The sequence below is a fragment of the Saccopteryx bilineata genome, chromosome X, assembly GCF_036850765.1.
Source record: "Saccopteryx bilineata isolate mSacBil1 chromosome X, mSacBil1_pri_phased_curated, whole genome shotgun sequence".
Classification (NCBI taxonomy): domain Eukaryota; kingdom Metazoa; phylum Chordata; class Mammalia; order Chiroptera; family Emballonuridae; genus Saccopteryx; species Saccopteryx bilineata.
In genome coordinates, this window is record NC_089502.1 from 98,191,305 (window position 1) to 98,209,722 (window position 18,418).

The 18,418-nt window shown below is 41.2% G+C and overlaps 1 protein-coding gene across 2 annotated transcripts in view; it reads left to right on the forward strand.

The window, feature by feature from the left end:
• The window catches only part of JADE3 (jade family PHD finger 3), a 176,894-nt gene that overhangs the window by 122,759 nt on the left and 35,717 nt on the right, over positions 1 to 18,418 (forward strand). For both annotated transcript variants that reach the window (XM_066249518.1, XM_066249517.1), the window contains exon 5: positions 17,399 to 17,589. In XM_066249518.1, the coding sequence (XP_066105615.1) occupies positions 17,399 to 17,589 (191 nt within the window). The remainder of the gene's footprint in view (positions 1 to 17,398; positions 17,590 to 18,418) is intronic.

Consider the following 18,418-nt stretch of genomic DNA (forward strand, 5'->3'; position numbering starts at 1 on the left):
TTACAGTACTATACCACTGGGCAAAGCAAGGACTACTATACTCTTTAGTGACAGCAGATCAGTAGTTTTTTGGAAGGGGATAGGAGAGCAGGACGGCACAAGGAAACTTTTGGAGGTGATGGATATATTCATTATCTTGGCTGTAGTGTCAGTTGCAGACATGTATATATTTGTGTGTCAGAACTTACTAATTTGTATACTTTAAATATATGCAGTTTAGACCCTGGCCAGTTGACTCAGTGGTAGAGCATTGGTGTGCCATGTGGAAGTCCTGGGTTCAATTCCCAGCCAGGGCACATAGGAGAAGCACCCATCTGCTTCTCCACCCTTCTACCTCTCCTTTCTCTCTCTCTCTCTCTTCCCCTCCCGCAGCCAAGGCTCCATTGGAGTAAAGTTGGCCTGGGTGCTGAGGATGGCTCCATGACCTCTGTCTCAGGCGCTAGAATGGCTCTAGTTACAAAGGAGCAATGCCCCAGATGGGCAGAGCATTGTCCCCTAGTGGGCATGCCAGGTAGATCCTGGTTGGGCACATGTAGGAGTCTGTCTCTCTGCCTCCCTGCTTCTCACTTCAGAAAGATACAAAAATAATAATAATAATAATAATAATAATAATAATAATAAAATAATTAAATTAAATATATGCAGTTTAATATGTCAGTTATACCCCAATAATGTTAATAAACATGTTGTATATGCACACACACACACACACACACACACTCGTGAACAATAATCACAAGTAGAGGAGTATAGAGATGGATAAGAAAATGTGATAGTGAGCACATAAAGAAAGGTACAATGGTGTGTGAATAGAAGAGAAAAGGAGGAAAGACAGCAAAATGTGACTATAGGGTACCTAACAGCAGAAACCCTACTGTCAAATAGTAGGTTTTCAATAACATATTTATTGTTGTAAGGAATAAGACAAAGAAAGCAAAGAGAAAAATCGGTAGATGTTAGGGAAGAAAATTAGTGAAGAACCAAAATGTATTATGGTAAGAAAAACAAAGATCAATAGTTCCAGAATGTCCTATTTTTATAGAGTGCATCCCTGCATACTTCCTAAATACAAAGTGGGTCAAAAGTAGGCCTACAGTTGTTCATATAGAAAACAGTGCAGCCTGACCAGGCAGTGGTGATCCCGGGGTATTGAACCTGGGACTTTCCTGTCCCAGGCTGATGTTCAGGTTCAATACCCCAGGATCACCAGCTTGAGCATGGACCCATCCGGCTAGAGCACAGGCCCATGAGCTTGAACACAGGGTCGCTGGCTTGAGCATGGGATCATAGCCCTGACCCCATGGTTGCTGGTTTGTAGCCCAAGGTCACTGGCTTGAGCAAGGGGTCACTGCCTTGGCTGTAGGGTCCCCCCACCCCAGTCAGGGCACATATGAGAAAGCAATCAGTGAACAACTTAAGGTGCTGCAACAAAGAATTGATACTTCTTATCACTCTCCCTTCCTCTCTGTTTGTCTCTCAAAAAATGCAGTAATTAATAATAATGCAAGAACAAGCTGTTTCCCATGCTCTCAGCTGTAAAACTACCTTGTATATCTTGGGAGAAATTATTCAGATATTCCTCCTATTTTAAAATTTAGTCTATTTGTCCTTCTATTGTTAAGTTGTAAAATTTATTTATATATTCTAGGTACAAGTATCTTATTTACAAATATTTTCTTCCATTCTGTGGGTTGTCTTTTCACTTTCTTGCTTGTGTCCTTTGAGGCACAAGTTTTTAATTGTGATGTTCAGTGTATCTTTTTCTCTGGTTACTTGTCTTTTTGTTGTCATATCTAAGAAATCATTGTCTAAGCCAAGATCATGAAATTTTACACCTATTTTTTCCTAAAAATTTTATAGTTGTATCTCTTATATTTAGATCTTTGATCCACTTCTGTTAATTTCTGTATATTCTGTGAGATGTTAGGCATTTAACTTGATTGTTTTGCATGTCGATATCCAGGTATACCAGCTTCATTTGTTGAACAGCTTACTTTTTGAAAGTGATAGATACTATATAACCCAACCCAACTCACCACTTGGTTCCACCAGTCCCTTATTAACCAGTCTGCTATGGAAGTAAACACAGTTCTTAAATCACCAAGAAATCCCAGTTGTTTTTTTCTAATCTCTTTCTACCAAGGTGACTTTTTAAAGTTTTTCCTATTTTGAACTGAGATGCTAATTTCCCCACTTTATGCTTCACTCTGTCCAAATATGTCACTTTTTTCCCCACAGTATGTGTGTGTGTGTGTGTGTGTGTGTGTGTATATATATATATATATATATATATATTTTTTTTTTTTTTTTTTTTTTTTTTTTTACACAGACAGAGAGAGAGTCAGAGAGAGGAATAGATAGGGACAGACAGACAGGAACAGAGAGAGATGAGAAGCATCAATTATTAGTTTTCCGTTGCAACATCTTAGTTGTTCATTGATTGCTTTCTCATATGTGCCTTGACCGTGGGGCTACAGCAGACAGAGTAACCCCTTGCTCAACCCAGCGACCTTGGGTCCAAGCTGGTGAGCTTTGCTCAAACCAGATGAGCCTGCGCTCAAGCTGGCAACCTCAGGGTCTCGAACCTGGGTCCTCCGCATCCCAGTCCGATGTTCTATCCACTGCGCCACTGCCTGGTCAGGCCCACAGTATATATTTTTAAAAAACAACATATATGTTCCTTTTTATTGGTTAGTTTTATAACTTATGTTAGTGTTTCTTTTTATATGTCTTTGTTAGCACTTTTTTCACAGGTTATAAAACTCCTAGAAGTTATGAAGGTGTCTGTTAACTGGTTAGTTATACTATTGAGAGACTATTTAAACATTATTTGAAATTAAATGAGAAATTAAAATAAAGAACTTTAAAAAGAAACTGCTCTGGGAGCATTTGAGCTCTTTCTCTCTAGCATATATCATCAGTTGGGCTAAAATAAACTTACAAAAATTTTTTTTAAAAAGAAGACAATTTTATTCTCAAAATCATAACCTCAAGTGTTTTCTTCTAACATAAATGTCAAATTTAAACTAATGTAAATGTTTCACAATATGAAAAGTGTCAAAATGTAAACAAAAATCTTTTAATCCATTATTTCAGGTTGGCTCCTCCATGTTAGTTTGTTAAAATAAAAACCTACTTGGTTAGTTATTTTATTTTCTACTAATAGAAATCTCACTTCTCTGGAACAAGTATTCTAAGTATAAATCTATTAGAAAAATTGAAGAATGAATCTAATGTATAGTAAATAGTTAAGTTAAAATATATCTTAAAATATTGGGAAACAATTCTTTACCATTATGTATTAGTCAAATAGGCCAGTTGTTATAACAAGCATCCCAAAAAATTTCAGCATCTTAATACAGTGGTTTTATTTCTTGCACATGTCTGCATCCAGTGTGGGTTTGGGATGTGAGTCACCTCTGCTCCATATGGTCATTCAGGAACGCGGGCTTTTTGTCATTAGTGGCTCCTCTATCTGCTAGATCCTTTCCCACTCCCTTTTCCACCCCTAAACTTTTAAATCCAGCCTGTGGAAAAAGGAAAGACTGTGGTGGGCTATTCAGGTAGATTGGGAGGGGGAATCTAAGCTTTGAAGTGGCTTGTCCACCCATATACCATAGCCAGAACCCACATGGCCCACCTAATTGCAAAGGAGGCTGGGGAATACAGTCTTGTTTATGTGCCTAGATGAAAAAGGAAATAGGGTTTGGTGAACACATAGCATTTCTCTGCTACTCTTCGATAGTGGAATTACAAACTCAAAGCTATGAGGACACAGGATCCTTACTGACTTTATTTACCACTGTAACACTGATGGTAGTTGATGCTATGATCTACTCTGCCCAGATTTGCGTATTGTCTTAGAACCTCTTCACATGGTCTCTTAGCAGGTTACTCTGACTTCTTACATGGCAGCTTGGGGCTCCAAGAGTAAACTATTCCAACACATAAGTAGAAGTTGCTAGACTCAAGGTCTGGGCTCAGAAACTGACACAGTATTCCACAATATTTTATTAGAGCATTTGCAGAGAGCTCCCAGACTGAAAGGTAGAGATATAGACCCTACCTACCTCTCAACAGAAGGACTATCAAAGTATTTGTGATCATCGTCAATCCATCACAATAGTAATTTTTTAAAATTAAATGAGAGGCAGGGAGGCAGAGAGACAGACTCCTGAATATACTCCAACTAGGATCCACCCTGGCAAACCCCCTGGGGGCGATGTTGTGCCCATTGGGAACTACTGCCTCACTGCTCGGCAACCAACCTCAACTCCTCGGCTAAAGCACCTGAGGAGAGGCCATGGAGCCATGCTCAGCACCAGGGGCCAACACCCTGGAACCATTCAGCTATGGCTTGCAGGAGGAGAAGAAGAGGGGAAGGGGACAGGTGGAGAACTAGATGGTTGCTTCTCCTGTGTGCCCTGACTGGGAATCAAACCCAGGACTTCCACACACCGGACCAATGCTCTACTGCTGAGCCAACCAGCCAGGGAATATTTTTAACATTTGTATTTGAGTTACTTGTCTTATTGCCTATAGACATGAATCAATCAGCCAGAGAAATTTAAGTGCTAATAAAACTAAACACTTTTTATTTATTACTTAATCCACAAGATTGTCAAAATACTTTAGAGTTTTATTTCCTAATGAGCTTACAGAAGTAATTTTGAACATATGTAAATAATTTAACCTTATCTTTGGGTGCTAGAATTACCCTGTTGGTGCTATAATAACTGAAAAGGGGAAAAGAAGATGCAGTAGAGCAGGTGAAGAAAAAACCTTTTAAAATCTTTGTTCTGGCTTTCAGACTAGGTTTTTTCCCTCTGTTTTATTGTTCTTTCTGCAGTTCTCTTGTCTTGCAGTGTAGTGTAGTATATGTATATGGTGATTGAGGAGATGAAATACATAGAATTACAGAACAAGCTTGCCCTGTAAGTTACAGCTGCTTAGATAAGTCTGTTCACTACCATGAGGAATTTCTTTAAGTTCAACAAATAAGATGGTGTTGACCTCCATTACATTTTCTTAGGAAGACTGGATGATTTTGATGTTGATTAGTAACAAACAAGTTTCAGATAGTTTTTTAGGTTTTCATTTATATATTTAAATTAATTTAAATTTATTGCAATAAGTTCCAATGGAAAGAAAACAATGCTTCATGTTTGGTTGAAAGGAAGTATGCATTATAAATTTTGTGACACACAAGTAACTATGCTTATATGCACATTCATATGTTTATATAAATGGAGCATTCTTGTTTTGTTTTTGTCACTTAACAATATATCATCATATACTTCTGAATCAATAATGGTACTGAAAGAAGGAATAATTAGATTTTCAGACAGACCTCTATTTCTCCTTTAAATGTAAAAGTTGGACTAATTGGTAACTCCAAGATGGTGACAGAGCAGGCAGATTTTTCAGTTGCCACCTCCCAGGACCAAACTGAGTTATAATAACTAAATTTAGGAACAATCATCCTGAAAAACCAACTTAGGACTAAATGAAGAGGCGTCTATAACCAAGGAGTCACAGAAGCCACATCAAGACTAGTAGAAAGGGCAGACGTGAAAAGGGCCGCCCCCACTCCCAGGAGCAAGTGGCAGCTGAAAATCTGAAGGGACACTTAGCTGTGGAGAGATTTCCCCTAAGAGGTTTATCCTGAGAGGTGTGAGTCCCGAAGCCCCAGACCAGGTACCCCAGCCTAGATCAACAGAGACTACACAAAAGGTGTCCACATAGCATTTGGTGGTAAAAGGAGACAAAGTTTCTGTCTGTAAGAATGAGACAGGAGATATGAGAGAGGCAGGCATACTCTTAAAGGGCCAATGCAGAAAATCTCATTCACAGCTATGTACCGTGGGCTCCAGTGGAGGGAGGGTTGAGAAGACTAAAGTCTCATGAAGAGAGTGTTAAATTGGTGACCTCAAGGAGACACACAGTGAATGACAGCCACTGGAACCCCTAGACCAGCGGTTCTCAACCTGTGGGTCGCAACCCCAGCGGGGGTTGAACGACCAAAACACAGGGGTCGCCTAAAGCCATCGGAAATATATATTTTATTTAAAAATGTATTGTATAATAAATATGTATTTTCCGATGGCTTTAGGCGATCCCTGTGTTTTGGTCGTTCAACCCCGGCCGGGGTCGCGACCCACAGGTTGAGAACTGCTGCCCTAGACTGAATCATTCTCCAATATCGCAGTCACTATCTTTCTTGGATAGAACAGTCCCCTTTATGTGGCAGCAGTCAGGGAGAAAGCAACTGCCTCATGCTCAGGAATCTCTCTTGCCCCACCCTATGGAGATTGGGCCCTGTTGAGAAATAAGCAGCCTTGGCTGGAAAGCAGGGGATGTGACAGTGATTTAGTTGTCTGGCATTGAAGCTGTAACATTTCCCCCACTTTCCTGAGAATATGACTGGGGCTTTCACCTCACAGGAAATTCAATAGAAACCGTCTGGACTTTGGGCAGACCAAATCTCTGTGTTTTGGTGGCCACACCCACTGGACTTCTAGTGACCACACTCTACTGAGGTTCATGAAGACAGACTGACACCTGGGGCTCTGGAGTGGGAGCCACATCCACTGCCTTTCCTAATCCCTGAATTGCCCCAGCCTCTAGACTCTACCAGAAGTTTTTTCAAGGGCCGAGCCTAACTAGCACTCAGCAGACAAAAGCAGCAGGAAATAGTTCTCAGGAAACCTTGGGCCTTTCACTGACTTTTCCCTAGGCCCAGTGCTGGTAAAAGTCAGCCTAGCAGCTTGGTCCTTCCATGTGTACCTAAGCCCAGCAAAGACAGCCACAAACTCTGGTTTGCTTATAGTGTCAAAAAGTTTGCAGAGGGCTAGTCATGAGCAGTGTCTTATACTGGTCTGCACCAGGTTCCCTCCTAAGAAACCCAGAATGAACACATCCAGTGGCCATCTAAGCACAATAACAGAGCAGTCCCCAGCTATCCCTACTAGCAACATATCCAAAGGCAAAGCTTGTCAAACACCAAACTCAGCTGAGGCAAACTCTGCTTTGTATGGTCATCACCTGCACAGCAGCTCACACACATTGAATGAGTTACAACTTCACAATCAGCCATCCCAAGTCCCGAATACCCTGCATTGTTGGGCTCAGTTCCACAGGGGGAAGGGAGAGAGGCTTAGAGCACAGATATTCAAAGTGTAAGTTCTAAAGCTTATTGTCAGGACTGGTCAAGGGGCTTAGCCACCTTGGGGGGGGCACAATCAGCACCAGTGGAAGATTCTTTCATTGTTCCTCCCTAAGACCATGGGCTCCCCAGTTAAAAGAACTTCTGCAGAGGGGACTATTGACCCTACCCAATCCAAGCCTGCTGCTCACCTCACTCACGAGAAATAGAATTGGAGTATCCAACACTGGCTAAGGGATTATACTCTGGAGTAGGGGCCACTTTCCCCATACTGAGCTCCTGACCTCAGCTGACCTAACCCCCCCCAGACCTGATAAATGAATTCAGCAAAGTGGCAGGATATAAAATTAATATTCAAAAGTCAGTGACATTTTGATGCACCATTAATGAACTGTCAGAAAGAGAAATTAAGAAAATAATCCTGGCCCTGGCCAGTTGGCTCAGTGGTAGAGTGTCGGCCTGGAGTCAGGAGTCCTGGGTTTGATTCCCGGCCAGGACACACAGGAGAGGCGCCCAGCTGCTTCTACACCCCTCCCCCTCTCCTTCCTCTCTGTCTCTCTCTTCCCCTCCCGCAACCAAGGCTTCATTGCAGCAAAGTTGGCCCGGGCACTGAGGATGGCTCCATGGCCTCTGCCTCAGGCGCTAGAATGGCCCTGGTTGCAATAGAGCAACGCCCCAGATGGGCAAAGCATCATCCTCTGGTGAGCATGCCAGGTGGATCCCGGTCGGGCACATGCAGGAGTCTGTCTGACTGCCTCGCCATTTCCAACTTCAGAAAAAAATACAAAAAAAAAAAAAAGATTTAAGATAAATAAATAAATAAAAGAAAATAATCCCATTCACTATTATAACAAAAATAAATGAGTGAATGAAAGAATGAATGAAGTGCCTAGGGATAATTTTAACCAAGGAGGTAAAAGACTTGTACTCGGAAAAGTATTAGACATTGAAAAAAGAAATTGAGGAAGATATAAACAAGTGGAAGCATATACCATGTTCGTGGAGAGCAAGGATAGACATCAATTAAAATGTCCATACTAGCCTGACCAGGCAGTGGTGCAGTGGATAGAGCATCAGACTGGGATGCCGAGGACCCAGGTTCGAGACCCCGATGTCGCCAGCTTGAGCGCAGGCTCATCTGGTTTGAGCAAAGCTTACCAGCTTGGCCCCAAGGTCACTGGCTCGAGCAAGGGGTTACTCAGTCTGCTGAGGGCCCACGGTCAAGGCACATATGAGAAAGCAATCAATGAACAACTAAGGAGTCACAATGCAACGAAAAACTAATGATTGATGCTTCTCATCTCCGTTCCTGTCTGTCTGTCCCTGTCTATCCCTCTCTCTGACTCTCTGTCTCTGAAAAAAAATGTCCATCCTATCCAAAGCAATCTACAGATTCAATGTAGTTCCTATTAAAATAACAATAGCAAATTTCACAGATCTAGAACAAATATTCTAAGAATTTATCTGGAACCAAAAAGAACCCGAATTGCCTCAGCAATCTTGAAAAGAACAACAAAGTAGAAAGTGTTACAGTTCATGATATCAAGCTGTACTACAAGTTTATTGTAATCAAAACAGCCTGGTACTGGCATAAAAATAGGCATACATATCAACGGAACAGAACAGAGAACCCAGAAATAAGCCCATGCCTTTATGGTCAATTAATATTTGCAAAAAGAGGCAAGAGTATATACAATGGTGTAAAGACAGTCTCTTTAATAAATGGTGCTGGGAAAATTGGACAGGTACATGCAAAAAGAAATGAAACTAATCTTTAGCTTTTTCTGATTTACTTATTTCACTTAGTATAATATCCTCAAGGTCCATCCATGTCGTTATAAGTGGCAATATGTCATCATTTCTCTTTTTTTTTAGTGATTTTAATCTGTTGTGTTTACATAGTTACAAGTGTACCCCCAAATATATCTCCCCCGTCCCCCTTTGTTCTCCTTGATATCCCCTTTTCCTCCTCCCCCACCACCTTCCCCCTTTTCCTTCATAATTTACTATCCAGCCCTCTATCTCTCTGTGTTATGTCTATGTACTTTCACTAATGTCTTTCCTTTCTTTGACCCCCTCCTCTCTTCCCCTTTCCCTCTAGACTCTTTGACCCTTTCTCTGCCTCTCTTCCATTCCTCAGTTCTCATTGTTCATTGGATTCCTCATATGAGTGAGATCATATGATATTTGTCTTCTCTGCCTGGCTTATTTCGCTTAGCATAATAGACTTCAGGTCCATCCATGTTGCTGCAAAGGGTAAGATTTTCTTCTTTTTCATGGCTGTGTAGTATTCCATTGTGTATATGTATCACAGCTTTTTGATCCACTCATATACTGATGGACACTTGGGCTATTCCAGATCTTGACTATTGTAAACAATGCTGCAATAAACATGGAAGTACATTTCTTCTTTATGATGTCATACATAGGTGGGATATAAAAGTGAGACTCATGGACATGGCTAAAAGTGAAGTGGTAACTGGGAGAAGGGGCTGTTAGGGAGGGTAAAGGGTTAGGCAGAATGGAGTGAAGAAGACAAATATATGGTGAGAGAAAATGATTTGACTTTGGGTGATGGGCACACAACACAATTAACAGTTCAAATGCTATAGAAATGTTTACCTGAAACCAATGTACTCTTATTGATCAATGTCACCCTCATTAAATTTAATTTTCTAAATAAAAAAATTATTTTGAAATAAAGAAATGAAACTAGACCACCGACTTACACCATTCACAAACATAAACTCAAATTGGATAAAAGACTTAAATGTAAGTTGCAAAACCATAAAAATCCTAAAAGAAAACCTAAGCATTAGACTCTCAGACATCTCTTGAAGCAATATTTTTGCCAATATATCTCTTCTAGCAAGTGAAATAAAGGAAAAAAATAAGCAAATGTGACTATATCAAACTAAAAGGCTTTGCACAGCAAAAGACACCATTAATGTAAATAAAACAAAAAGACACCCCACTCGTCCCTGGGTGGTTGGCTCAGCGGTAGAACATCGACCCGGCGTGTGGAAATCCCAGGTTCGATTCCCAGCCAGGGCACACAGGAGAAGAGTCCATATGCTTCTCCACCCTTCCTCGTCTCCTTTCTCTCTATCTCTCTCTCTCTTCCCCTCCCGCAGCCAAGGCTCCAGTGGAGCAAAGTTGGCCCGGGTGCTGAGGATGGCTCCATGGCCTCTGCCTCAGGCCCTAGAATGGCTCCTATTGCAGTGGAGCAACACCCCATAGGGGGCTGAGCATCGCCCCCTGGTGGGCTTGCCAGATGCCAGGTAGATCACAGTCAGGTGCATGCAGGAGTCTGTCTGCCTCGCCCCCCCCCCACTTCTCACTTCAGAAAAATACAAAAAAAAATTTTTAAAGACAAGCCACTCAATGGGAGAACATATTTGCCTATACATCTGATAAGGAGTTACTATATAAAGAACGTCTAAAACTCAACACCAGGAAGTTAAACAATTCAATTAAAAAATGGGCATAAGCTATGAATAGACAGTTCTCCAAAGAGGACATACAGATGGCCAGTAAGCATATGAAAAAATGTTCAACATCACTAATCATTAGAGGAATGCAAATTAAAACCACAATGAGATATCACCTCACACACTGCCAGAATGGCTTTCCTTAACAAATCAGCAAACAAGTGCTGGTGAGGGTGCGGAGAAAAGGGAACCCTCCTGCACTACTGGTGAGAATGCAGACTCATGCAGCCACTGTGGAAAACAGGATGGCATTTCCTCAAACAACTAAAAATGGAACTGCCTTATGACCCAGCTATTCTACTTCTAGGAATATATCCTAAAAATCCTAACACACTAATTCAGAAGAAGAAATGCACCCCCATGTTTATTGCAGCATGGTTTACAATAGCCAAGATCTGGCAACAACCCAAGTATTATCAGTGACAAGTGGATAAAAAAAAAAAGCCATGTATGGACCTGGAGATTATTATGCTAAGTGAAATAAGCAGGCAGAGAAGGACAAATATATGATCTCACTTATATGTGGACTCTAATGAACACAATAAACTGAGCAACAAAATAGAAACAGAGGCAGGGTCACAGGGAGTAGAGGGATAGCTGTCAGAGGTAATAGGGAAGGGGGAAGGGGATACTGGATCAAAGAAGGTGAAGGGATTAGCCAAATTATAATATACATATCACATAGATACAGACAACAGGGTAGCAATTCCCAGAGGGAAAGGAGGGAATGGCGATAGGGAGAGAGGGGTAAAAGGGGTGAACTGAGGGTGGATAGAGACTTTGCATGGGGAATAGAGGGGCATGATACAGTGGGTAGAGGGTGTTATAGTGAGTGGGACACTTGAAACTATGTCAGCATGGTTTCAGTTAAATTAAAAATTAACATAGGCCTGACCTGTGCTGGCGTAGTGGATCAAGCATCGACCTGGAACACTGAGGTCGCTAGTTTGAAATCCTGGGCACTTGCCTGGTCAAGGCACATATGGGAGTTGATGCTTCCTGCTCCTCCCCTCCTTCTCTCTCTCTCTCTCTCTCTCTCTCTCTCTCTCTCTCTCTCTCTCTCTCTCCCTCCCTCTCCCTCTCCCTCTCCCTCTCCCTCCCTCTCTCTCTCCCCCTCCCTCCCTCCCTCTCGCTCACTCTCTGTCACTCTCTCTCTCTCTCTCTGTCCTTCTCCCTCTCTCTGTCTCCCTTTCTCCCTGCCTCCCCCCTCCTCCTCTCTAAAATGAATAAAGTCTTAAAAAAATTAAAATTAAAAAATAGAGAACGAGGTAGTAGCGTTTGCAGAAAGCGATTTACAGTGTTGTTTGTTTTTCTTATATCTGCATATTCAAGAGCTATAAAAAAGCAATTCTTTTGATGGTTTGTAACAAACATCTTCAAACTTTGATGCCTTTGATTAAAGCCTTTTCTACCTGGAAAAAAAAATTGACTGACTAGGCTATATGAACAGCAGTACTTCACTAAACTCCATACTCAAATATATAACCACCAGTTCAATATTTCCATTTGGATGTCCAGTAGACATCTCAGACTTAAAATGTTCTAAACTGAACTGCTGATCTTCTTAGGCTAGTTCCACCTATAGTTTTCCACATTTCAGTGATGGCAGATCCATCCTTTCTGTTGTAACTTTGTGTTTTGCAATGTTTCAGACCAAAATTTTTTGTCATCTTTGAGTCTTCATTTTCTGATACCCCATATTCAATATTAAAGGAGATCCTCTTGGTTTCACTTTCAAAAGATAATTTGGGAACTGTATTATTCCATACGTAGGTGGGACATAATAGTGAAACTAAGAGACATTGATAAGAGTGTGGTGGTTACAGGGGGGAGGGGGGAATGGGAGAGGGATAGGGGGTGGGGAGGGGCACAAAGAAAACAAGATAGAAGGTGACAGAGGACAATCTGACTTTGGGTGGTGGGTATGCAACATAATTGAACGACAAGATAACCTGGACTTGTTATCTTTGAATATATGTATCCTGATTTATTGATGTCACCCCATTAAAAAAAATAAAATTATTAAAAAAAAAAAAAGATAATTTGGGTTTCCTATAGTAAGTCAAAGAAAGAATAGCCCCTAGTGCTAAATGGAGCACAAGCCTGCCTGCCTCCCCCCTGCCCTGCTGTATTTTATCATCATGCCTCTCTCACCTCTCTCTACTCTCTTTGCCCCACTCTTTCCCCCAGCTCCTTCCTCATGCCATTTTAGGCAGCAGCAGTCTACCATGCTTGCTTTCAATTATGAGAATCAGTACAGAGCACTCGCATACACACATTTTATGTCAAGTTTAAAGCAGCTCTTTGGCAGTTTATCCAGTACTATTGCTGTATAAATTGTTTTTTCAGTTACTGTTGTCCCAAACTTAGTATCAAGCAACTATGTTATATTCATGGATTTTGTGGGTTGGGAATTCAGGCAGGGCACTGTGGTGATGGCTTGTCTCTGTTCTACAATATCTATGACCTCGTCTTAGGAAGACTTGAAGTTTGGGGTGACTCAGCAGCTGAGGGCTGGAATCATCTGCAGGCTTACTAACATGTCTGTCACCTGGGCTGGAGTGATGGAAAGATTGCACGTGGCCTCTCTGTGTGGTTTGACTTCCTCACAGCATGACAACCTCAGCATAGGCAGACCTTTTAAGGGCCTCAGGTACAGGGCTCCCCGTGCACACATTCCAGCAAATGAGGTGAAAGTTGTATTCCTTTTTATGACCTAGCCTTGCAATTCTCATAGCATCACTTCTGCCATATTGTTTGTAAAAACAGTCACAAGCCCTCCTGATCCAAGAGGTGGGGGTAGAGGGGAACAGACTTTACCACTTCATGCAGGAGTGGCAAAATCACATTGTAGAAGAGCATGTGGGATATTGAAAATACAGTACCATGTGTCACAGAGGTTATAATTGTCATGTTTCATAGATGAGTCATGAAGTCTAGCGGAGAAGCAGTCAGCCCAGAGTGGCAAGATTAACAAAGGGGCATCTTGGGAAACTACTCCTAGAGATATTACTGCAAGGGGCAGTAGTTAGCTTTTAAGACATTTAAAACATTTATTTCCAGCCTTTCAAAAATCCATGGTGTTATGGTATATTTGTGCCATATTAGAATCGCAAATGATTCTAAATTGCTCTTTAGGAAATGAAGCATAGTCTCTAAGTACCAAATATTTAGATCAACTGAAGCCACACTGAGGACTCACTGTGCGTAGATAGCAGAAGAGACCATAGGTCAGGCTAGAGTGATTTCAGCTTGCTTTTTGTTGTTGTTGTTAGTATTTTTTAAAAGATTTTATTTATTGATTTGAGAGCAAGAGAGAGAAAGGAGAGAGAGAGAGAGAGGCGGTGGGGGAGGAGTAGGATATATCAACTCATAGTAGTTGTTTCTTGTATATGTCTTGACCCGGACATATGACAAAGTGTTGGTGTAGTCTCATCTGGCTCCTGCCTGCCAGCTCTGTGGTGTAGTGGGCTCAGCAAAGGAACAGCAGCCTTTGCCAGCACTTTTCTCTGAGAGAAAGCTGACCCTTCAGTCCTTGCCTTGATGCCAGACAATTAATTTCTTCTCTGCCCTGATGTGCCTTTTGATCTGCTGCCTCAGTGCTGAAGCTCAGAGTGAGTTTGAGTAAGTCTGCGCACAAGTCTTTTAGGAGGAACACCTGGGACTCTAGCAGCCGTCCATCTCTCTTAGCCACAATTCCTGCTGGTTTTTCCAGATAGAAGTTATGGGATTTCTCTTCCTGGCACTGGGACCCTAGACTGGGGGACCTATTGTGGGGCTCCCACCCCTCACGCCTTGGGTGACCTCTGAAGCCATTGTATCTCTTGATCTTTTAAGCACCACATCTGTGGGGCTAGCCCTTTCCACATCTCCACCCCTCCTACCAGTCTTGCTGTGGCTTCTTCTTTTTTTAATTAATTTTAATGGGTGACATTGATAAATCAGGGTACATATGTTCAGAGAAAACATCTCTAGGTTATTTTGACATTTGATTATGCTGCATTCCCATCACCCAAAGTCCAGTTGTCTTCCATCACCTTCTAACTGGTTTTCTTTGTGCCCCTCCCCGTCCCCAACCCCCTTCCTCTCCTCCCCCCCATAACCCCCACACTATTGCCCATGTCTCTGAGACTCATTTTTTTTTTTTTTTGCAGAGACAGAGAGTCAGAGTGAGGGATAGACAGGGACAGACAGACAAGAACGAAGAGATGGGAAACATCAATCATTAGTATTTTGTGGCGCATTGCAACACCTTACTTGTTCATTGATTGCTTTCTCATATGTGCCTTCAGCAGACTGAGTAACCCCTTGCTTGAGCCAGCGACCTGGGGTCCAAGCTGGTGAATTTTTGCTCAAACCAGATGAGCCCACGCCCAAGCTGGCGACCTCGGGGTCTCGAACCTGGCTCTTCCGCATCCCAGTCCGACGCTCTATCCACTGCGCCACCGCCTGGTCAGGCTCTGAGCCTCATTTTTATGTCCCACCTATGTATGGAATCATATAGTTCTTAGTTTTTTCTGATTTACTTATTTCGCTCAGTATAATGTTCTCAAGGTCCATCCATGTTGTTGTAAATAATCCGATGTCATCATTTCTTATGGCTGAGTAGCATTCCAGTATATATGTACCAAAGCTTTTTAATCCACTCATCCACTGATGGACACTTGGGCTGTTTCCAGATCTTCGCTACTGTGAACAATGCTGCCATAAACATGGGGGTGCATTTCTTCTTTTCAAACAGTGCTATGGTGTTCTTGGGGTATTCCTAAAAGTGGGATAGCTGGGTCAAAAGGCAGTTCCATTTTTAATTTCTTGAGGAATCTTCATATTGTTTTCCACAGTGGCTGCACCAGTCTGCATTCCCACCAGCAGTGCAGGAGGGTTCCCTTTTCTCCACACCCTCGCCAGCACTTATTCTGAGTTGTTTTGTTGATGAACGCCATTCTGACTGGTGTGAAATGATATCTCATTGTGGTTTTAGTTTGCATTTCTCTAATGATTAGTGATGTTGAGCATATTTTCATATTCCTATTGGCCATCTGTATGTCCTCTTTGGAGAAGTGTCTATTCATTTCTTTTGCCTATTTTTTGATTGGATTGTTTGTCTTCCTGGTATTGAGTTTTACAAGTTTTTTATAAATCTTGGTTATTAACCCCTTATCAGATATATTGTCAAATATATTCTCCCATTGTGTAGTTTGTCTTTTTATTCTGTTCTTATTATCTTTAGCTGTGCAAAAGCTTTTTATTTTGATATAGTCCCATTTGTTTATCCTGTCTTTTATTTCACTTGCCCGTGGAGATAAATTGGCAAATATATTGCTGCGAGACATGTCAGAGAGCTTACTGCCTATGTTTTCTTCTAAGATGCTTATGGTTTTACGACTTACATTTAAGTCTTTTATCCATTTTGAGTTTATTTTTGTGAATGGTGTAAGTTGGTGGTCTAGTTTCATTTTTTTTGCAGGTAGCTGTCCAATTTTCCCAACACTATTTGTTGAAGAGGCTGTCTTTACTCCAATGTATGCTCTTACCTCCTTTGTCAAATATCAGTTGTCCATAAAAGTGTGGGTTTATTTCTGGGTTCTCAGTTCTGTTCCATTGATCTATATGCCTGTTCTTATGCCAGTACCAGGCTGTTTTGAGTACAATGGCCTTGTAGTATATAACTTAATATCCAGAAGTGTGATACCTCCCACTTTATTCTTCCTTTTCAAGATTGCTGAGGCTATTCGTGTTCTCTTTTGGTTCCATATAAATTTTTGGAATATGTGTTCTATATCTTTGAAGTAAGTCATTGGTATTTTAATCAGTATTGCATTGAATTTGTAAATTGCTTTGGGTAATATAGACATTTTAATGATGTTTATTCTTCCTAACCATGAGTATGGTATATGCTTCCATATATTATTAAGCAGGAAAAAAAAATTCACAGACAACATGGTGATTACCAGAGAGGAATGGGGGTGGGGGAAGATGGAAGAAGGTAAAGGGGGGATAACTGGTGATGGAAGGATATTTGACTTGGGGTGGTAAACAGTGACATTATTGAAAGTTTATTTTTTACTATGCTAAGTACTTTTTATATTTCATATAATCACCATAATGGCCCTAAAGATTTAATATTTTATCATAATTTGTGATTAGCATCCTTATTTTTATAGCTAAGAAAATTGAACTGTACAGAAATTGAGTAATTGTCTAAGATCACTATATAAATGAGTGACAGTAGAAAACAGGATTGTGTGAGTCTATAGCCTGCACGCTTTACTAAATCCAGTTTTGCCTCCATGGCAAAAAAGCATGAGCTGAAATATATCTTTAGTATGGGATTTGGCTATGCCTTTGTGCAGGTATCACCCCCTCCTAGGTTTCATCTTTTAAATAAACTTGGTGGCCATTATACCAAGAACATACAATGTAACATTTTACTGGAATGAATAGTACTAGGGACCTGGGAGCCATGAGGGTAAATGAAGCAGTTCATCAGTAGTCAGTGTTCAGAGGAGATGACAAAACTGAATTTGGAAAAAAACAAAAAATACCCTGAATTTGTAGAACAATTTTCTTTCTAGAAAGGGATCTGCCATACCTCTCGGTTGGCAAAGCAGGAGATTTCCACAGGTAGAAAGGTAGAGCATTGAACTCCACTGTGTGCCTGAGTGCCATTGGGCCCGTCCAACCAGTGTCTGTAATCCGTCATTTGTTGATTGTTATTAGTGTCTTTCTTTTGCTTTTCTAGGGTTGTAGCTGAAAAAATAAAGGAGGTTCTGTTTGTCCGGCCCCGGAAGTACATTCAGTCCTCCACCTCAGAGACCACAGAGCCTGACTATGTCAACATCAGAGAGCAGGCAACATCTGTTTGCCGCTATGACCTAGATGATATGGACATCTTCTGGCTCCAGGAACTCAATAAAGACCTTGCAGAAATGGGTAAGTTGTTTCTTGCTCGACATGTGTTTTTGTTTTTGGGTTTTTTTTGCCAGGACCCTTTAATTTGCTTTCCTCTTGTGGCTTCCTTTCTTTTCTGGCCTTTTTGTTTATTCTTCTCTTTGATTTTATCTTAATAAGGCATATCTTGAAATGCATAAATATATTGAAATATAGAGTAAAAACATTTAAATCAGACCTTTTCTTCCTTGTTCATGGTGAACAGCACAGATCAGGGATGGGCATGTAGGTTTCACGAGGCTGTTTCCAAATTCTGAGTATGGGAGTGATGATGGCTGATTGGATTTCTGTTTGAGAAGGATTCTGACACTGGTTCCTCTCTCAGCCCTGAAAAGCACTCAAGTTAGTGAATGGGGCCAAGGGCAAGAGCATCTCTACCATCTCCTCCTGATGAAGAGAAGCTCCAACTTTAGTATTGGACAACATCACTACAACTGACAGGTCGATGTGACCAGGACACCTTAATACAGGGATTGGAATCTTGCTGCTCAGAATAAGAATGCCACACGTAGGTCAAAACGTCCCCAAAACAGTCTTGAGATACCTCCAGTGAGTGCTGGAGTTGTGCAGTTCTCAAAAATAAAATAAAATGAAGCAAAAACTAACAAAAATCTTAGAAATAAGCATAAAGATAATTTTAAAGAGAATGTATGTCATACAGTACCATGCCAGCAATGTTGAGAAATCCTAGGCTGAAAGGAAACTCACTTTATACTTACACACTACTCTTTTTTTGTGACAGAGACAGAGAGAAGGACAGATAGAGACAGACAGACAGGAAGGGAAAGAAATGAGAAGCATCAGTTCTTGG